At 40.8% G+C, this 21078-nt stretch overlaps 1 protein-coding gene across 12 annotated transcripts in view; it reads left to right on the top strand.

The window, feature by feature from the left end:
* EPB41L5 (erythrocyte membrane protein band 4.1 like 5) overlaps positions 1-21078 on the top strand; it is a 79226-nt gene that overhangs the window by 21108 nt on the left and 37040 nt on the right. For 9 of the 12 annotated variants that reach the window (XR_016468174.1, XR_016468173.1, XR_016468170.1 and 6 more), the window contains exons 11-24: positions 410-479; positions 1188-1357; positions 1993-2099; positions 2584-2611; positions 4689-4731; positions 5560-5678; positions 13168-13334; positions 13630-13724; positions 17516-17644; positions 18264-18325; positions 18815-18916; positions 19322-19415; positions 20348-20425; positions 20908-20949. Coding sequence is in view for 1 of the 12 variants with exons in the window: in XM_090143707.1 (XP_089999833.1) it covers positions 410-479; positions 1188-1357; positions 1993-2099; positions 2584-2611; positions 4689-4731; positions 5560-5678; positions 13168-13334; positions 13630-13724; positions 17516-17644; positions 18264-18325; positions 18815-18916; positions 19322-19415; positions 20348-20425; positions 20908-20949 (1306 nt within the window). In the remaining 11 variants the exon portion in view is untranslated. The remainder of the gene's footprint in view (positions 1-409; positions 480-1187; positions 1358-1992; positions 2100-2583; positions 2612-4688; positions 4732-5559; positions 5679-13167; positions 13335-13629; positions 13725-17515; positions 17645-18263; positions 18326-18814; positions 18917-19321; positions 19416-20347; positions 20426-20907; positions 20950-21078) is intronic. The other 3 variants (XR_016468179.1, XR_016468178.1, XR_016468180.1) reach the window with 3 other exon arrangements.

The raw sequence follows: 21078 nt of genomic DNA, 5'->3' as shown, positions 1-21078 counted from the left end.
AGGCTTTTTGTTTTTTTTTTTAATAATGCATTTAATAATGCATTAGAAAGGTTTCATCTGCCTTTGTATCCTTATGAGTTCAGTTTTGTGTGCTTGTGGAAGATGAGGCATGCAGAGGTATTTAGGGGAAGCTTGAGTTCCACTTAAGTAATTATTATTTTAATTCTGATAGATCAAACTGTTTGGAAGTTGCTTTTTACTTTAAAGTTTCTATTGAAGTGTTAAATTTGAAAGTAATGTATTGCCATCCACAGTATAACGAAGCTCTGCTGCCTGAACTTAAAGGACCCACAAAAAAGGGAGCAGGGAGGGGAGGTAGAAGAACTTGGATCATCACGTCTAACCTAGCTCTCACTGAGCTGCTATTGAGAGAGCTGAACATAACCTGTTTTTTCTGTTCATCTTGCAGGCCAAAGATAACAAGACTTGACTTCAAGAAGAACAAACTCACTCTTGTTGTTGTTGAAGATGATGAACAGGTAGATAACAATCTGTTTAGCTACATCTCTGTCTTGATTATATAGTACTTGTTTATATGTTCCTGATCTGTAAGTTTTGAGAATTAACATGGATGCCTTCCGAGATTTTTGGTTGTGACTTTTTGTGGGGAATAAAGGGAGTTAAATGTGAAATAAAAAAGCTAAATTACTTTTTTTCTCACCCTGTTTTTAAAAGAGGAATACCTCATTAAACTACTGAAGATCAGATAATTTGGCAACCGTGTATTGGTTTTGTGCATTGTGCAAGAAAGTTTTTCAAAAGTCCAGGTAGCACTTCTAGTGGATTGAATTCTTTGGACAGATTCCAGAGTTGTTCCCGTGGGAAGAAATTGCTCAGAGCTGAGAAGATAAAAATGTGAGCATTGTTAATTCTAAGAGATCAGATTTGGAAGTGAAACCAAATTAGCCTCATAGACTTTACCCTTTCTATAATAATAATGTCTCTAATTTGTAAAGTCAAGATTTGCTTTGTGAAATTTATGGGTGCTGACCATTCCCATCTTAAGACATTGGAGCAGTTGTTCATTAAATCTTCCAAAAAGGTCAATTTTTCTGCCTTAAATATTTCTCTTTTACCACAAATTTTAGTATCTATTAAAAAAAGTATTTTACTTGGCCTGCATTTAATTGTGTCTCTGATTTGTTCAAGCCTCTTACAAATCATTAGCATACTTTGTGTGTTTTAAGGGGAAGGAGCAGGAGCATACTTTTGTCTTTAGACTGGATCACCCCAAGGCTTGCAAGCACTTATGGAAATGTGCAGTAGAACATCACGCCTTCTTCCGGCTCCGAGGTCCTGTCCAAAAAAGCTCAAGCAGATCAGGCTTCATTCGGCTGGGCTCCCGGTTCCGGTACAGGTCTGTTGGGTCCATCAGTTTTCACTCTGAACTTGGTGGGTAGTGTGAGACCAGTAAGAATTATGAGATAACTGCAACTAGCAATCTCCCTGGTAACGCACACTACAGGGGAAAAAAAAAAAAAAAAATTAAAAAAAACAAAACCAAACCCTTTTCTTACAGAGTTCTGAGGAAAACAGTGTACTGAAAATGCTTATGGAAAATAATCCTTGAAGAAAGAAGACTTGCCTGGGAATTAGAATGTCTAGTTGTTATCGTTTTATCTTTGTTACTTTCTTTTTCTGTGAACTTTGGCAAGCTACGTAAAGTTTTATTTTCTACTAGAATTTTCAGCCTCTGTCTGTCTGTATATGTACCACCTCTGAGAAATGAGCAAAGTGCTCTCTCAGCAACTTAATGTTTAAGAAGTCTTTCCTTCAGCTTTTTGTTTTGGGAAAATGGACAAAGGGTAGGATGTCACAGAATTCCTTTTTTTGTGACTTTCTGAAGTGCTAAGTTTGGGACTTTTTTAATAGAACCGAGCTCTGATTATTAAAGTATGAATTTAAATTAGAAATGTAATGTTTTTGTGCACAGAGTCTCTTTTCCATCATGAAAAGTGATTTAACATGTTGTTTTTTACTTGGCACTGTTAGTGGGAAAACAGAATACCAAACCACCAAGACCAACAAAGCCAGGAGATCAGCATCCTTTGAAAGGAGGCCCAGCAAAAGATACTCAAGACGGACACTACAAATGAAAGGTGAGCTAGTGACATTTCTTTTTGAGATGTACAGTCCACTGTGATGACCTCCTCTAAAGCTGATCATATCCTTAAAAGGTTTGGTATAGGCATTTTCCGATAGCTTCCCCTGAATTTTCAAAATTAGGTTTCTTTTTACTTATTCGGGAGGTAATGTCTATTTGTCAGAAAATGTTTGTGTCCGAAGCACAACATGCTGCCTAGGAGCACCTGGTGCTCACCTTCTCTCTTATTCCTCCCTCTTGCAAAGTGACCTCCAGGCAGATCTTTGCTTAAATCCACATCTTTGGTTTACTCTTGAGTTTATTTATTTTTATAATTTAAAACTTTATTTTTAACACGTTATACATGGAATACATGCAGCGCTTGGTCTTTAGTTGCCTACTTTTAGTCAGTGCTTGACTATGTTAATAATACACTGCAATATTTAACTGACAGGTTAATTACAAATTTTTTAATTAACACTTTATGTGTACTTTTGCAGCACATGTTGCTAAACTTGAAGAAACGAGGTAAGATGCACTCTAAACCTTTCTCTTTGATGTTTGTCAGCTATATTTGAATGCATGTCTGCAGGTAGTTATAAGATTGGTTGAATGTAAACAGCATTAACCTCTTAAATGTAGTTTTGCTGCGGATTTTCTGTTTGTTTGCTTTAAACAAATCCTACTATTTGAAGCAGAGCTGCTGTATTGCTGTCACATTGAAGATTTTGCTTACTAGAGGGCAATGTTATTTGTTTATGACTAGCTATGATTATAAGCTACTGATAACTTGCAGATTATAAACTGTAGTTCCCTGTGCCACCATGTAAAAAAATCAGCTGAAAACATGAGGTTCTTGCTGAGATCTGCCTATTCTGGCAATGTGATTGAGATATTTAAGTGTTTGAAGTGCTTTTATCTTTATATTCTGTACTGTACTTATATTTATTTGTACATTCTTTGAGAATGTTCTTATATACTGATAGTTATGAATTAGTCATAACCAGCACTGAGAAGCCTTTAGATGCTTCATTTCTATGCCTGGAGTCTTTCTGAATGTGGAAGTTCATACTGTAGTTGCAGTATGAAATGAAATCAGATCATTGGGTTTTACAATGCTCCCTCTGGGAAGAGAGAAACCAGGCTAAAAGAATTCCCTGGTAGTGGTGGAACCAAGTTTTGCTTTCAGTGCAGGCTGCTTCTTACGTGAGAGAGGGGGAAGCCTAGGAAAGGTGAGGCCAATTCTGCAGTTGCTTTAGTGGAGGTCTCTTTGATTTCAGGACTTTATAGGCAAGTCTCTTCCTTTGCTGGCTTTCCTTTTCATGACACTGGAAAGTTCTCTTTAATGCTGGTTATCATTAGAGTGCTTGAATATACTCTGCACGAAACGTGTGACGGCCTGATTAATTAGTGCTCTTGTCATGCTGTTGTTGTTACACCCTCCCATGAGTTTCATGCTGCTTAGGTCATTGTGAGAGTGGGAGGAGAAACTCCATATGCAGTTTTGCTTCTGATAAGAGCAGCCTTCTGATCTCCACATAGGTGTGGCATTGTTATGTTGGTCTCCAGAGCAATCAATGCCATTGCTGAAACTCTACACTCCAGCGTTGCTAATTGAAATGCATCATGAAAGATGTATGTTGTTCCATTCTTTGGCATTACCTCAGCACTGGGGAATGTGCTGCCCAGAAGGCATTCTTAAATATTTCTGCTCTCTTCTGTGGTAACTTCCACCTTCTCTCAGTATAGAAGGTGCGAAGTCGGGAAGCAGGCACGGAACAGCTTAGATAGAGATCTGTTTAAATTGTCAGTTTGCCAGGTTGGTGTGCTGTTGTCCAGATCATCAATCAAAAGAATAATTAGTGGTAAGATCCTGGAACCATTAGGGGAAAAAAAAAAAAAATTAGGAAAAAAAAAAGCCTTAAGTCTTTTCTTGAGCACTTAGCTTTGCATAAGATTTACAACACATAATTATTGTACAGGATGTTCGTGCTTTTAAATCTCTCAAAAACATGAACATTTGAATATGCAGAATAACAAAAAGCATAAAATTGTTGATGCTGTGCTGAACTTCTGTGCGTAAAACTTTGAATAACTGCTTTTAAGACCGAAGTAGTAATTCAGTCTATTAGAGCCTGTATACAGAAGAAGCTCATGATTTTTTTTTCTGACAAACTATGGCATGGAACTTAAATCAGAGGCGTGTTAGTTATGGAACAGACAGAAATGTACAGCATGTAAGTGAGGTTTTGACAATGTTGTGTTTTATTGAGCATTTAGCTAAAAATTTTTGCATTTAAAGTGCCCTGCCTTACTGCTGAATCAGAAGGGTTTATCTGAGTCAGGAAAGGTAGAGGAAATAACAAAACAAAGATGAATTACAGATGAAACAAAAACAGCAAAACAAACCAACATGGTACCCTTACTCTTCTAAAATGAGGCAGTTGACCCAGAACATAAGTTTTCAAACTTTTTGTTGAGAATGTTTAAGTAATGTTGGAAGCTCTTCATTAAATCTTGTTTCTTTTTGAAAATTCTTACAGTTTTGCCAGACTTCAATAATTTGTTGATCTGATTGTGATGTAAATTCTTTTTTATCTTTCAGTTTTCCAAACAATGCTGTTATTACTCAGACCAATGGATCACAAGTAAGGCCTCTCTCTTTCATTCTTTTAAAGGCAGTTTTCATGCATTTCAACAGATCTGAGGATGTCATTATTTCCTTATCTGGCCAGCTGTATCAAAAGTTACATGCAGTTAACCAAACTGCAAGCAAAGAAGTAGCTACTTATTTAAAGCAAGATAGCTGGTTACCTTTACTACAGTGAAGAGGATATAACATATCTCAGTGTTATATAAATTACTCTACTTATAAATGCAGGTTTTCATAGGTACAGAAAGTACTTCTGTGTACAAGATTTTAGCATCTAAAGCACATTAATTCCACGTGCTAAGTAATACAAAAGATCTGGAATAATCCATCAGCACCAGTGTTGATTCCTGGTTCCAGTACCTCCTTAGCATAGAAGGCCTTGTTTCACTGAAAACAGTAAGATAACTCTCATTCTGAGTACCAAAAAGTAGGACTTGGAGTTTGGAAAGACCCTGTCATGCTTTCTGGAGCATTTCAGTCACTGCGGGATCGCAGACTGGTGGGAATTGAAAATCCGGTTTATTTGAACGTTGAACACAGTCTCAGCTAGAAGCAAACAGATAGTTGGTGCTCTGCCCAGCTTTTGCTTTTATGCAAACTGAGCTTTTTGAGCAGCCTTCAATTCAATCCAATCCTGGTGTTTTGTGTACTGCTGGAAAAGACTGGGCATAGGAGTCCAGTGCTGTGGAAGTAATGCAAGAAAACAGCCCTGTTTTAGCTTTGTATTTAAGGAAAAGTGGTCGTATGTTTTCTTACATAAAACGTGTCATTGCCTAATTGAAGTGTGTATGGCAACTTACTTGTTTACGTTCTGTCTCCAAAGAGTTGGAATGTGAAGCCAAACTTACCTGTCCTAACAGCAGCAGTTCCTTCTGCCCCAGTCCTAGTGGAAATAGAGAACCTCCCAAGGAGCCCAGGAGGTAACCAGCAAGACAAGAAATGGTACGTCCTGCTTTGCTGGGAAATGATTTTTGCTTGCTTAGGCATGATCCAAGTGCCTGTTTCTTTATCCATGCTTAAGTGAACTGCCTACTTTGTATCTTTAACGTAAATTGAGAGTCAAGTTTGTGGTGATAGAGCTGATTTGTTGCTGTGAGTGTAGTCTGGGTCTGGGGAGCTGAAGGCAACGTGCATAATCACTGCCAACCAAAAGACAGTTTCTCCAGGGCTGCAGTGACTGCATCCAGAACAGCATTTTCAGGTCTTGGAAAGAGCTGGGTTCTTCTCTTTTGTCCTAGTATTTCTTTTAACCTTTTGCTTGGTATCGTGGAGCCCAAAGACTTAGCTCTGTCCTTAATAAAATGCAGAATCTTGTAAATCATTGCATTTGTTGAATCTCTTGGAAAAATCTTACTAAATGGACAAGCTGATCCTTTCTTTGTCTTAGGGAGAATGGGAGCTTGAGGAAAATGACACAAGCTAAAGATAAGAGCTTTGAGTTTACGTAATCTGAGCATTGTTTTAAGGAATTGATGCATCTCAAAACCAGCTTGATTTGTTTGAAGGTAAACTTCTGTATCATTCATCATCTTAAAAGAAATTTTATATTGCAGAGGTATTTCAAAACCAAAACTGATGTGTGCACACTTCTGACCTTCTTCAGCCTGTTATGGCTGATCCTAGAAAGGTAGTTCTGATTTCTGTGAGACTTCTGAGGAGCAGCTGTGGTGGAGTGGATGGACAGTAAAGCTCTTATCCTAAGCTGTTCCTGCCTTCAAGAGAAAAGATCCTTCTCCCATTGACTGGTGTATGAATCTGATTTGCTTCAGCACCTCTTAAGAATAAATCGTGCAGTGACAAATGTGCTCAAGTTCTGCAAATCACACTGATGAGTTTCAATACTATGGATTTTGAATTACAAGAGGGAGGATAATTTTGCTTTGTCTGTTGCATTATATTGACGATTCAGTGAGAATATATGATCAATGCTGTTTTTCTTTCTTTTGCCCTTGATTTATCTAGTAGCTGAAATCTGTGCTTGTGCTGAGATCCTGTTCATCACTTGATTCCCTCCGTGGTGGCGGGTGAAAGGTGGTGGTTTCTTTGTTCTTCAGCCTTCTCAAAATGGTTTTGTTTTTTGTTTGTTGGTCTAATTGCAAGCAGTGTGCTACAGCCATTATTTCTTCTGGTGAAAATGTCTGACTCTTGCTCCAAACAACTCTTTCTGGGTATCTGATTCAGGTGGACATTTGTGCTAGTATTCGTAAGGCTTCTGCTTCTCTTTGAGATCCTACTGCTTTTGTTCAGAAGCAGAGAGGACTCTGTAGCCAGTCTGTTTCAGGTTTGATCTTGGTATGCCTCCTCTAGGATTTAGAACCTGAGTTTGTCACTCTTAATGCTGTCTGAGGATCTCAACTTCTGTCCCAGCTGCTGCATTGTGTAGCCTTTCTATGGAAGTATACAAACTGTATCTGCATGAAACCCAAAGCAATATTCCATAAAGAAAACACGCTGCCTGGCAATTACTGTGTTTTAATCAGCAGAATAATACTTGTACTGGGTACGTGTTAGGTTTCTAAGAGCCATAGCACGATTACTGGAGGCAGTTCTGCCTGTAATGAAGGACAAATCCAGCTATGAGAAGAGAGCGGTTTGGAGCTGAGTCAGCAGATGAGCTACTTGCTGTTTCATAGCTGGGCAGTGGGGTTAGGTTTGCAGTGTCTGGAACACAGCTACCTGGTGCGGGGGCTGCAGCTTGGGTACTGCCTTCAAGCCTTGCTGTCTGCTACTAACAAGTTCTCTTGTCAGCTGCCGCTGTCTTTAATTGGCCTGTTTCTGCATGGATTATCTTTGCTTCCTGTCAGAAAAATAGTCTTCTTTTAGAGAGAGCTTGCCAAGGACTGGTGAGAGCACTGAAATATTTCGGACTGGGGATTTTGTTGATGGTTGGATTGAAGGGGTTTAGAAGTGAGGTCTCGACCCTGTGCATTTCCGTACTTTTCTTGGCAGGTGCCCATGCTGGCTGCGTTGCAGATTAGATCCCTTCCTAATGGCAACATTTCCTTTAATTTGAAATGTTAATGTTGCAGCTGCCAACAGCACTTGTGCCAGATCAGAGAAAGTACTCTGCCACACAGGAAAGATTCTGCTGTTTTTATTTTCTTTTTTCCATTCATATAACATTGTCAGTACAGGAAAATGATACTGGTCTGGATGGTCTTAAAATGGCCAGAAATGTTGGCTGCAAGGCTGCGAAGTCTAAAACATAATGTGTATCTTTCCAACTTTGACCTTTTCTCAAGAATTTATCTGGAGCTAGGATAGAAGACAAATGATTACTGACTGCTTATGTATTGTGAATACACAGGGGATTTTTTCCTTCCTAGTGGATGCAGTTTTCTCTGCTTAACCTGAAGAAACTGGAAGATAATTTAATGAACTGTTGAGGAGTGGTGCATTTGATGTTCATGGGTCATTTCTTCAGAATGTTTTAGAAAAACTGAAACTCTGAGTTTACCCATGGCTGAGCTTTACCCAAATCCTCTCCGTTTTCAAAAGGAGGACTATCGCTGCACATTAATCATTTACCACTTGTGAATCCCACATGCTTTTCTGCTTCCCTGCCTTAGCACATGTGATCTCCCAATGCATGCACTGGCTGCTTGGCTGGGCTGGCAGGGCTGGGAAGAGGAAAAGATGGAATTTAAACTCAGGGGCTGTCCCAGATGCCCTCTAAATGAACAGCAGCGAAGTTTGGGTCACTAAATAGAGAATTTTACATGAAAATGAAAGAGAATGTTTGTTTCGGGAATTTCTTGAGTAGTTTGAGAGTTCCCTTTTTTTCAAGCTCTTTTTTGGTATCTGATAGTAACTTTCAGCAGCATGTTTTGAAACACTGCAGGGAAGGATCCTAGTACAAGATAGACAATGCTTAGCAGATATGTTTTTTAAAATGTTCTGAAATTCAATAGTTGGAATAAATTCTTTATCCCTGCTGCTTTGGAGATACTTGTGCCCAAAGCCTTATTGTTCTGTCTATTGGCACCTGCATAAAAGTGTTTTTCTAAACAGCATTCAAAGTGCTGAGCATTCTCTCCTGCTCCTCTAACTAGCTTTTGGAGAGCTTTGTTCCAACAGGAGGAGGCAGGCGTGTCACTGCTGTGATTTTGATTTTATGAATTGAGCATTTAACATTTATGTACCATTATGCCTTCACATGCAAAACTAGAAAGCAGGGTCTCAGTGCTGGTCTCGGCTGCGCAGTTAGAGCTGCCACCTGAACCCTTTCAGCTCTGGGAGGCCTCTGTCGCATTTGCAGTGCTTGGTTCTCGCTCAGCTTTGTGAAGTGCTTTGAAATATGAAGTGCTTTTCCTTCTGATAAGTGTAGACAGTACCTACAGGAGGTAGCTCAACTTCTCGTGTCAGGCTTCTGCAAAAACATGCATGATGCTGAGCAGTAAAAGGCTTTATTTGACTCCGCCTTAATATGCACATATTCTTGCATGCCTTTGTCTTTCAATATTTACCTTCCAGCAATACCATTTTTCCTTGGCTTTTTCTGTCAATCTCCTTTGCTTTACTCCTGCTGTGCTCTGTCCCCCCCTCCATAGCCAGTGACTAATTGTGCCCCTCCCGCTCCCCAATGATCCAGGCCCTTTGACGCTGCCGACCGCTGCCATCGTGGTGGAAGCCTGTGGGACGCGCGGGCCCCGCCGAGGACCCACCCTGCAGATGGACAGTACTCTGCTTTTGTTCATGAGCACAATGTGAAGAATGCAGGAATGCATAGCGGTGCTGTCACCTATGCTGTCCAAGCCACCATGACCAGTCTGTGAGATGCCGGCCCTTTGGGAGCTTGAGGCTGCTTGGTAGCAGAGGCTGGAAAGTTGCATTCAGAACTGTCTGTGATACAAGGCCACCGGTCCCAAAGATGATTAGGAAAGGAAAAAAGCATTTCTTATGAAGGCTCTGCATATTGTGCTGTTGGTGTTTACTCTTTACAGAAAAATAACACGTAGGCTGAAGGTCACCCATCGCTCTTACATCTTACAATATGTATCTCCTTAATTGTGCTAAGATTTTTTCTTAATGATAGCAAGAATTTTAGCTGTTTTTAACTCTGCGAGCTGCACACGTTAGTAACAGCTGCACATGCGACCAGTGGCTTTTAATGTGGTTTCAAACATCTTGAAGAAATTGATGCAACTGCCCCTTCGTTTGTACCGTGATTATTTAAGCATATGTAAGATAGGTAGCTGATCTGAAAACTTTTTTTTTTTTTTTAAAGAAGTCCACTTCTGAAACACATTGTTTGAAAATGGTATAGATTTAATTATTTTAATTTTTTAAGAATAAAATTAGCAGAACTCCTGAAAAGGCAAAGAGTAATATTTCTGGGGAGGGGTTCCCCTCTAGGGAATGTCTTAATTGCTTTCCAGGAAGCGTTCTGTCATTCTTGCTGCTGTGCTGTGCTGAAACAAAACAGAACTGTTTCCTGCCACACACACCAGTCCTGCTGGGTGGTTCATTGGCTTTGTTGGGAAGTCAAAGACTCCACCGTGGTGGCTCCTCCCTGTTCTTGTGGCTCTTCAACAACACAGGCTTCTTTACCCTTGAACTCTATGTGTTCTCATCTGTTTTCTGAAATAAGTTGCTCTTAAATTGCAGTAATGTTTTTCTTACTGAAAAAAAGAAGAAGGAAAATGATGATGAAGGGCTTGTCAAATTCACTTCTATTTGTCTTTTAGGATGAAGAAGGTGTTTGAATAATTTTAAAATTGCCAGCTGTTGACAGAGTCCAGAAATACAAAAACACTGTTTTCCTGTATCCAACCCTGAAGAACTAAACCCATAAGTCTGAGCTAGCACAGAGCTGCATGTTGCCTGAGGTATTTTGGTCTCCTCCCCCTTGCACCTAAGGAGACTGCTAATGAAATAGAAGGCTCTACTTCCAACCCTGCTGTGGAAATGCAGCCTTCACACAAAAGATGTGTGGGACCTACAGTGGTGATGAGAGCAGCCCTCTGTCCGAATTTTGGTTTTAGATGTATGATGTGGATTTGTTTATTTATGAAGCAAAGCCAACTAATTGTTTTTTTCTACATTATTTATGTAGTTGCATAGCTTATTGTAGTGCAGCATCATAGGCTTCAGGAGCATTAGCCTGGTTTCCACCAAGATGACAACTCCCAGCAGCAAACTGAGAAATGGTACCCAATGAGCACATGCTGACACCTGCAGTACTTAGCTGCATTTTTAATGGACCAGGTCCTGTGCTTCAGGAGTGGCATGGGTGTCTTTCTAAGCAGTATGGTGGTGGCAGAGCTTTGTTTAATATCCATAAGGTTTCTGTGCTTTTCCTGAATATTGTGCATATTTGCGTAGGGAAAGAAAATTTCTGTGTTGTAATTCTTCATATGATTTGAACTGCTGGTATTATTTGTCAGCTTTGCTTCATATACGCTGGCAACATACACACTGCAGACATCAAGCATCATGATGTTGGGGGCCTCAACCACTGCAGTGTTCTTTGGGGATCTCATCATTTTGACTTTCCTCTTGTATCTGCTTTCTCCCTGTCGTGCTGCAGTACTCAGACAAGCATTACAAGATGACAGCATTACTGGTGCTCTGCACCACTTCCCTTGCATGGAGTTCGTAGGAGCTTATGTACACATTGTTCTTTCAACGTCATGTCCTCAGCACCTCTGAATATGCTGCTGACAAAATCCCATGCTGGATGTCCTATTAAACATGTTAAACATACTTATAAAAATCTGTCAGAAAATGGGAAGAAAAGCGTTAGAAAACATTCTCACTTCCATGTGTAGTTATCCTCTCTGATAATGAGGTCCAGGATTTGGTCTTGCTTCCTTTGTTGCCTTAATTGGAAGAACATCTCTTCCTACCTTTTAGCTCAGTTCTAATAAGTTCTTTCTGTCTGTCATTCTACTCTTGGTAAACAGCCTTGAGCTTCTTCCCATCAGTGATGCACACAGAGGCTATACATTTTCCTCTTGAAATGATTATTTTCCTACTCTGTGCTTTGCTAGCAGCTTTTCCTTCCAGTGCTTAGAGAATCAAGCAAGTGACCTCAGTTTGCCTTGGAGCAATTAATTGGCTTAAGGTGATTCAGACATTTTGAGCACCGAAATGGTGGTATCCTACAGTCTGTTCCAGAGGTGTGTGTTTAACATTGGAAGGATTCTTTTGGGTGCTTCAGCTGAAGAGAGTTTGTTTTCCTGAAGCCTCTGGTGGCAGCACTGGACTGCTTCCAAATTCCAGGGTCTGGAGGGAAAGGGGCATAAACCTATTAGTGAGAAGCTGATCTGAACAGTCCTGTAGGAGTCTGTCCCTGCTCATGGTAAGTTCTGTGGTGGGTACTTGCTTGGTTTCATTGTTTTCCTCTTTCAGACTGGTCCATCAAAAATGATAGATTTTCTTATATCAGTATTACAGGCATGCTGTATGTAAATGTGATTGTTGACTGAAAGGAGTGACAATCAAACTGCAGTTGTATCCAAAGGTTGTCTGGTTAACCATTACATTACACAGCAGCTGCTGTGTCTGTATGTGTCAGTTTTCTGTTAAAATAGATTTCCTCAACTTCCAAGAGATGAATGAGATTCCTGGCTGTTGGCACAGCATAAGCATCATAATACGGTTTCTGTTTCTGTTCTTGGTGGGGTTTTTTTGTTTGTTTTGGACCTTGCTATTTGCATTGTAAATACAGATGGTAGGACAAAATGAAAAGGAGCCATTTCCTTTAGAAAGCAGAAAAGATGAAAGCAAGCAATCAGAAGGGATACAGAGTAGGTGCTGTGGTTCCCTTACATATGGTGACTGCTGAGGTTTCATTCATTTCTCTGCCCAAGTTAGTAAAACTTAAACCAGCTGTAGATGTGTCTGACTATAGCACTGCATTGGTGCAGCAGGCCTGTGCAGTGGACCCTCCTGCCCTCTCCTTTCTACGACTGCACCAAGAAATAGCATTTTGTGAAGAATATCAGCTGTCTTCCCCTGCACTTTTGTTTTTCTCATGTAAAAATGCTAAAATGTGGTTTGAGTCTGCTAGAAAATCTCCAAACACTTATTTCAAATGAAAGCATTTACTGGGTAAGAACTTTCCTGTTTCTTAAAACAACTGGAGTTACTTGCAGGAGAGCTAACGTGGTATGTCGTGGTGCATCTTTGCCTCCAGAAGGAGTGAGTATGTGCTTTGGGTAGGGCTTAGCTCAATATGCTGGGCGATTCGCTTTCTCAAAATTAATTGCTGTGTTTATACATCGTGGAGAGGTTTTCACTGCAGCTTCTTTGTTTAAAATCCCTGCAGAGCTGCTAATGTTTACTTCAGATACTTTTTCCGGAATGTGTCTGGTTCCCCAAAAGGAGCTAGAAGAAAAAAAGACTGCGTGTTAAAGGGGGGTTTTTTTGTGTAGAAAGATTGGTAATGGAATTGTGCCTCTCTCTGCCCACCTTTGTGCCTTCGCAGCATACCCCTTGTTGATCTCCTCGACAGTGTGGATTTGCCAGAGACCTGTGTGGATGATGCTGTAGGCCATCCCATCGTTGCCCTGGTAACAGGAGATTCGGGAGAGGCTGTTGGTTGCCCTCATCCTGGCACTAAGGAAGCTGCAGTTGAGAAAGCAGACTCTGACCGTAAGTAAACTTAGAGATTTCTTCCTATTATTGTGTTGTGCAGGGTCAGAGTTAACTGGTGAAATACTCAAGAGGCTGCTTCCTTACAAGAATCCAGAACTGTCCTAGAAAGCTCTCCTAGATCACAGGCATAAGGATGGTTTTGCCTGCCAGTGGAATGCAGCCCTCCTACAATATGGAGCAGTGCATTTAGGAGTTGAGCTAAAGTCCTGTAACAAACACTCGACCTTACAATTAGTGCAAGTTAGCTCCACAGTGACATTAGTAAAGCTGTCAACTTCTCTGTCTTTTTCAGCATTTGAAGATGCATTCCTAAAACTGAAGCAGCTGGAGGCAGAATGCAGCAGCCCTGTGCTCACTGAGTGTCCCAACATAAACATAAACGTGCAGGTAGGTGGGCATTGTGCCTCATGGCAGAGTTGCTCCGTTCTGTTCAGATAATGCTGTGCAGCATAGTCTTATAAGATTTTTAAGAATAGGCATGAGTAATATGTGGGAATAGGAAAGCAGATAGAAATGTTTTATGTATAAACCTGTGCATGATAGGAAGTGAGATACATATGATGGGGCAGAGGTGAACCTGCAGATATGCACACTGCAGCCTGCTGAAATCTTCTAATATGTGCGGGAGCAAAAAGTTTAAACACTTGCAACGTTCCTCTGTTGCCTTTATCTGTAGGTTGCCAGCTGTACAGCACTGTATCATCCACTCTCTTGTTCTGAGGAGGTGAGCTTTTCCCTTAGCATTTTCCAGTTGCATTCCATAACCCTCCCAGAAGTTTGTTTGGACATTCTGCTCCAAGAAGTGTTCTGGTGGTCAGTTCCTCCTGTCAGTAACTGGTTCTCACCAGCTCTCTGGGCTTGGTGGGAGCAGAGGTTTCCATGTGTGTTTACACAGAGGGGAGCGGTGGAGTTTGATTTATTTAGTACTTTGCTCCTTTGGAGCAAGTCAGGCCGCATTTCTGGAGGCAGCTGAGCCAAAATAACAGCTTCAGTTCCCTGACCAGGGAGAAGGCTCTCTTCTCCCATGCTCCTCATTGCTTGTCCTTCACTGATATCCCTCATTCCTTTGTCACCTCCCGTAGCTGTTGGATGTTGTAGTGAACCGATGCATTCTACAAAGCGACAAAAGTCAAAACTTTTTCTGTTTTTAACTTTTTTACTAGTAGTTTTGTGTTGGTGTGTGAAGTAATTAGGCTCATGAGAGGATCAAAGAGCCATAGTGAAAATAAGTAGTGTTATTAGAAGGGATGGAGAGGACAGGATCCTTCCTTATGATAGCAGAGAGCTTTGCACCAGGAGTTCACTGGTTATTGGACAGCTGCACTCGTGCAGGATGTTCTTTGCCATCTTGCCCAGGCATGCAGCTACACTTCAGAATATAGAGTGCAGAGGTGCTTAAAATGAACAGATTCTGGACTGAACATTTTTGAATTCAGATTTTATTTAGTTTTCCCTTCGGATTTGACAGTGAACAAAGCATATGTTTAAAGGGGGAAAAAAAAGCAACCTATGTTAAGGCTTTAAGTGCTTTATTGCATTTTGTACAGACTAAAATAATCTGCAGCATTCGACCTGTTGGCACTGCCCTGTGTTGTGGGGAGGCTCAAGAGTCTTTGTGCCTTTTAGTGAAGTTGGTCAGATTTTCTTGTGGAGGGCCTGCTGTGTGTGTGTGTGCTGCTGCTGTGTGCTCGATGCTGCAGGCTGCTGTGCTCTGTCCCCTTTAAGGGCTGTTGTAGGGATGCTTTGTGTACCTTTCTGCTGGGTGACTGCATTACAAAGATTACCGAGTCTTTAAGAAGATTAGCCTGTAGCCTATAGGTCTTGTTATGCCAAAACGCTGCCTCTGCATAAACTAAAGAAAAGAACACAGCTTAATGCAGAATACTTTTGCCTGTTGAGCTCTGTATTAGTTCAAACAGAGAGAAAAAAACATCTAGTTGGTTAAATGGAGAGAACAGAGCAAAATTAGTGCTTCTTAAATCATTACTGAAATATAATAAGGAAGATAAGGTTCCTGTGTCAAGCTGATCTTACAGATGCCAATATAGGACAGTCACAGCTATCTAGCTGTGTGAGATGCTGAGGGGTTGGGTTATCACAGTTACAGATGTGGGGGGGGGATATATGGCCCTGATGAGAATGCAGAAACATTGGCTTAGCTGAGAAATAGGTGTTCTGGATCAACAGTGTGCAGTTGGAGTCTTTCTTTGTGAAACAAAGCCTTAGGAGCTTTCTGGAAGTATGTGAGAATTGTACTGTGAAAACTTAAGAGTGTACCCTAAGTGGTTTTCCTCAGGTGGAAAAGATGAAATAGAGCTTTTTAGTCTGTGATGCAGGAGACTAAGGCACCACCTTGCCAGGAGGTGACTTGAGAATGTTTGTTTAACGAGGTGGACAGATTAAAGACTGTATGCTTCAGGCTGCAAAGGCAAGGAGGTGACAGTGGCACCGAATGAGCGCCTCCAGCTGTGCTTGGAGATGAAGGATGAATAGTTTGGAAATGTGTCCTGAAAAGAGTGACCTAAGCATAACTACTGAAAAACAACCAAGGATGCAGCTTCCTAACTTTCCCTAGCTGCTTTTTGTCTTCCCTTTTTACATTGCTGCTTAGCTCTCTGTAATTTGGCTGAAGGATGAAGTACACACATGGTTCACCCAGTGTATGGAAACAATACACAGTTGTGGTAAGCGACAGTATTGACAAACTCTAGCCTTAATGTTTTATATGGACAACTAAATGTTTGGTAAGGTGTACGTCTTGAGGCCCTCCTACCACTTGCCAAGTGCTTTCCCCTTTAGCTGCAAGTGCTTTCTGTAGAAAACTGCAAAACAGAAATGGTTAAGAAAAATCTCAGAATCTTCAGTGCTGATGGAAACTTTTTCTTGGTGTTATAGAACTTACATTTGATGACATTAAAGTATTTCTGAATAATACTCAACTTTTCAAAGTTGGGAATTTAATTGCTAGCAGGTTACTGTGAACTCGAGCTATTTGTGCAGGTGGAGGAGAGGGAGGGGAAGTTAAACCACTAATATTTAGTGACTAAATGGTGTTTAAAGCATTGCTCTGCTGATGTTCTCAGTTAAAATAATCAAGTCCACTGTTTTGCTGCTACTGGAGGAATGCATTAAGAGTTCTGCTCTGAGGCTCTTGTGTACAGCATCCAGTTCAGGGAGGTGCAGTGTAAGGATTTAAGGTTTCTCGCAGCTTGGTTCCTCAATTGTACAGAAAATAATTCCATTTTAATTGTTCCAGGTTTGTGCCAGTAGCTTCTATAAAATAAAATAAAAAGACTTGCATTCAATAAACTGATGATCTCTGTGAATTAGGTGAATGTGCAGAGTTTAATATTTGCTAGCAGAAGTGGTTTTTAATGCAGTTCATGCAAGTCGGGGTACAGCAGGGTTGTTGCTGCTCCACTGAGCATTGCAGGAGCATGGCACTGCGTGGCATATGGGGGAAGACTGGGCTCTGTCTCCCCCTGCTGAGTCCTACCCTGAGAAGAGAGGTCACCAGGTTTAGTTTCCACTCAGTTAATTAGCTTCTGTCACTAATCAAATAGCAATTAGTAGGTGGAATATTTAATGAATTAACATTTTGTAATTAAGAAATGCAATTCACAGAACGAAATATACTGTGTTGAAAAGGTATTTTTAATTGTCCTCATCAAACGTCTGGCTGCCAGTTTCTTCTGATATAATTAGTGATGGGAGTGGGAGCTAACACATTAAACTTCATAATTTATGAGCAGTTTTAGGGCAAAAATCTTCCCGTGTCATTTTTGAGAGTGAGTTATTGACTTATTGTTGTATCAGTTTATATGATAGTTGCTGTATTAATCTCATATCAGTAAGCTCAACTACATACGCAGAATCCACTGCTGTTCAGTTCTTTCACACTACTTTCAGCACAGCTGTTTGCTTCTCTACTTTTAAGCTTTGTGCTTTTTTCTGTATTTATTCTATTTATTCCTTTTTTTTTTTTTAGTTTTAGTTTTTAACTTCTGCTGCTGTGATTTTAGAACTGAGTTCCAAAGCAAAGAGATTGCTTTCTCTTTTTGGTATAACCACTGCTTTTCTTCTCACTCAGAGCTTTGTTGTTCTTCGGAGATGTTAACTAATTTCAGCCTGGAGTTTTTGTGTGGGAACTGCTTCTGATGAATATTTTTCTTGTCTAGGATGAAGTGGTGAAGCTCACAGATAAATGTCTTAACAATGCAATTGAGAGCCCGATAGCAGCAGCAACATGGCTTCCAGCAGACATGAAAAGCAATATCCTGAAAGCCCAGGTGGAAGCAGGGCACAAGGTAAATACTCAGCTGATGAGGGCTACAGTGTTCTCAGATGGCTTTTTAGAACTGGTTGTGAGGAGGCTCCACATTCAGGAGGTGTCCGTTTTCCCTGTTTTGTGCAGTGTTGGAGAAGGGGCTTTGCAAATAGGGGTGCTTCAGGAGCTGAGATCCAAAGAGTGGCAGAATAAGGAAGCCTGCCAGCCTTTCACTGTCACAGGGTGCAGTTTGCCCAGGGAGGAATTGTCATCCCTTTTGGTGCTGGAGAAAGCCCTGCACAATCTAATGAGCTTTGCGCTTGGCCATGATTTGAGTGGCAATTCAATCAGATAACCCCAAAAGGATCCCTTCTAACCAAATATTTGTTCCATAGTTCTATCACTAAGGCCATGCTTCTGGCACATTCCACTACATTCTGTAGCAAATAATGGTATTTTATTTGACTACATTAGCAAGTTATCTGCACTGAAATTTTCACACGGAGTTTGGTGGTTGAAGGCCTTGAGCAGTAAATGAGCAGCACAGTTTCATGCTGGGAGGGAGGTGCTCAGCTTTTCTGTGAATCCCTGAACTGATACAAAATGGAAACAGGAATCAGATATGCTTGTTCTGTTTTGGTTTATTTCTTTTATCATAGGTTGTAAGAGAAGACAGCCTGACAGGTAGCAAGAATTCCAGCATTCAGGATGCTGCTGCCAGGTACTGTCTTGATTTGGAAGAAAAGCACAATATTTTCCCAAGTACAGCACTGAGAACCTGTATTTCTGGAGTCTCAGTGCTCAGTGTCGGTGATTGTTGCATTTTACCTTGTAGTAGTGTTGTTTAACATGATAAGCATGGTGTGTTTTGAGAATGAAAAACACTAAAAACTGTGTTTACAAAGTTTTGATACATTAAAGTAATTCAGGTACTCTTACTGTATTCTCCCATACTGGCAGCTGATTTTCTAGAATTACTGAATCTTACATGAGCTTTAGTTCTAGCTGAGTTCCAGGCACTGGGAAAGGTACAGTTACATGTTTTAGCTGTGTAATTTTTTGAAGGAGATGAACATGTGTCAAATTTCAAAGGGCATGTGGTAATAATATATGGAACAAAAAGAGTAGCCAGCAATTTGAAAAACATGCTATAACAGGTAGTCTGTGAAGAGCTTTCAGTGTTTGTTTTTATTTTGTTGTCACTGTACAGGAACATTCTCCCATCAGGAAAAACCCAGAGTAGTCCCCCAGCAAGCAGTCCAGTATTTCAAAACAACCTGAAAACAACCTCTGCCTCAAACACATTCATTCCGTAAGTGATTCAGTGAAAAAGTGTTCCTAGGATAAGAGAGCCACACTAAGATTACATGAAACCAACTTGAAAAGATGAGGAGCAGTTGCTGAGCAGTTAGGCTGTGTCTAACTAAACAGGTTTACAGATGCTTCTTTAATTAGCATTGCACCAGTTAGTCAGTGTAGGCCGTGCCTCAGGGTCAGTGTCTTATCAAGTAGTAAGAGATCTCTCTCATCTTTTGAACTGACTGAAATATTTGACATCCTGCTGCCCCAGGCCCTACCTGGGGAGATAAGAGGCTTGCAGGGAAGACTCCAGTTCTGTGTATGTGAGTTAGAAATAAGTGCTGAAAATGCTGCTGATACTGTTGGGTCTTTTTGAACACTGGCTACATCCACTGATGAGAATGTTTTCTCCTTCCAGTAATGCATTAAATGAGGATAATGCTGCCTCTAACCATGAAGAGTTGCTGATTCCAGCTAATCTGCCACCAGCTGAGGAGGCTGCTGTTTCAAAGGTATCACCACCACCTGTCAGCCTGAAAGGTTTCTGTGTCACACTCTTAGCTACTGATGCCTTCAGGCAACCACAGCAGACCTTACTGCATGCCTGCCATAACAAAGTGAATGCCAGTCACTGCTGAATGCCAGAGACTGCTTTCTGAAGCAGAGGCCTGATGTATGCATCACTCTTGAAGTACATTTCTGACTCTTCTGTCAGGTTCTGTGCCTGATGCTCATTTTTCTAAACTGGTTGGTCATTTTTCACACGTTGAATTTGGTGCTCTGGGGAAGATGATACGAGGATGAAATTTTGACACATGTAGTTTCCATCAAAATAATGACAGAGGAAAAAGTTTGAATTGTAATGTCTAATTGTTGTATTTTGGTTGCCTTAAGGTTAAGGTAGTTTTTTTTATTGGACTCATGAAATGCACAAAGCAGTCTTTGTGATGCACTCAGGGGTCAGTTTTCCTTTGTCCCTCTCCAAAACAAAACATGAATCCAACATTGTACTTGGCTGTTGTTTCAGCAGGCTGAGGGGTTAAGCTGGATGACTAAAACAACACGCCCTTTATCTGTCATCCCTCTAAACCAGTATTATATAGTTCATTCCACTGAATAATTATCACCTTCATCTTTTCAGTTCAGATGCTCAGCTTCTAGACCTTGCTGACCTTCTTGTCAAATGGTGCAATATCTCAGCTTTGCACTGGAGAACAGGGCAGTTCTGCAACTTATGTGGCAATGATGTTCTTTCCAGTTTGCTACTGGGAAACAGAGAAATGAAAAGGCTGTTGAAAAAGATGATACAAAAAGATTTGAGGAAACGGTCCTAATGAATGGCGGTGTTCGTTGTGGACACTGGTCTGTAACGTGGGAAGCCACTGTAGTGTTCAGCAAATCTATTTACTGTTGGAATTCAATTCAAAACTGATTTATTCCATAGAGTGCTCCAGATGGCCAGGACGTTTTCCTATCATCATTGACAGAGAATCTAATTGACTTTACAGAAGCAACACCTCGGGTAAATGTATTTCAAAACCAAACTTCTTCCTTCCCAAGTACAATGGTTTTTACTCACAAACTCTGTTCTGGTTTTGGCATCCATCCACCATGCTCGGATCTGCTGCAGTAGAGTGAACTGGTGATACATCTGGGGCACCTCTAAACTACTCACAGAAGAGTGCTCTCAGTTAACTTCATCTGCAAAGCAGAAAATAGCAGTGGGTTTGGGTGCCTTTTGAAAGGGAAAGCTATGCTGAAACTGTTGCCAGTGAGTTTCTGTGAGTGAGCATGTATTAGCTTTGTGACTGTGAGTTACCTGCTTGTGTGAAGTCATTTCACCTGTAGCTGTTCACTAACATGGTTCAAAGGCTTCTTATACTGTGAGGCAGATTCTGGGTAGCGACTGACAAATACCTGGTATTGTTTTAGGTGGGCAGTATTATGTCATATCTGTTCATTTCTTCCAGCTGTTTCTAATGAGCTTTTCTTTGCTTTTTGTAGGTGTCTTCCCAGCCCACAATAACACCGAGGTGGTTAGTGCCAGTGAGTTACTGAACCATTACTTAGCAGTTTGAGATGGAGCGTGTGAAAGGCAACTTCAGGGGAAAAGAAAGGGGGGGAAGGGAGGGAGAAGAGAGCTTTGGTCATGATTCACAAACAAAAACATGAGAA

This window comes from Phasianus colchicus, chromosome 7, assembly GCF_987193195.1.
Source record: "Phasianus colchicus chromosome 7, bPhaCol1.hap1.1, whole genome shotgun sequence".
NCBI classification, from domain to species: Eukaryota; Metazoa; Chordata; class Aves; order Galliformes; family Phasianidae; genus Phasianus; species Phasianus colchicus.
This window is presented reverse-complemented; position numbering and strand designations above follow the sequence as displayed.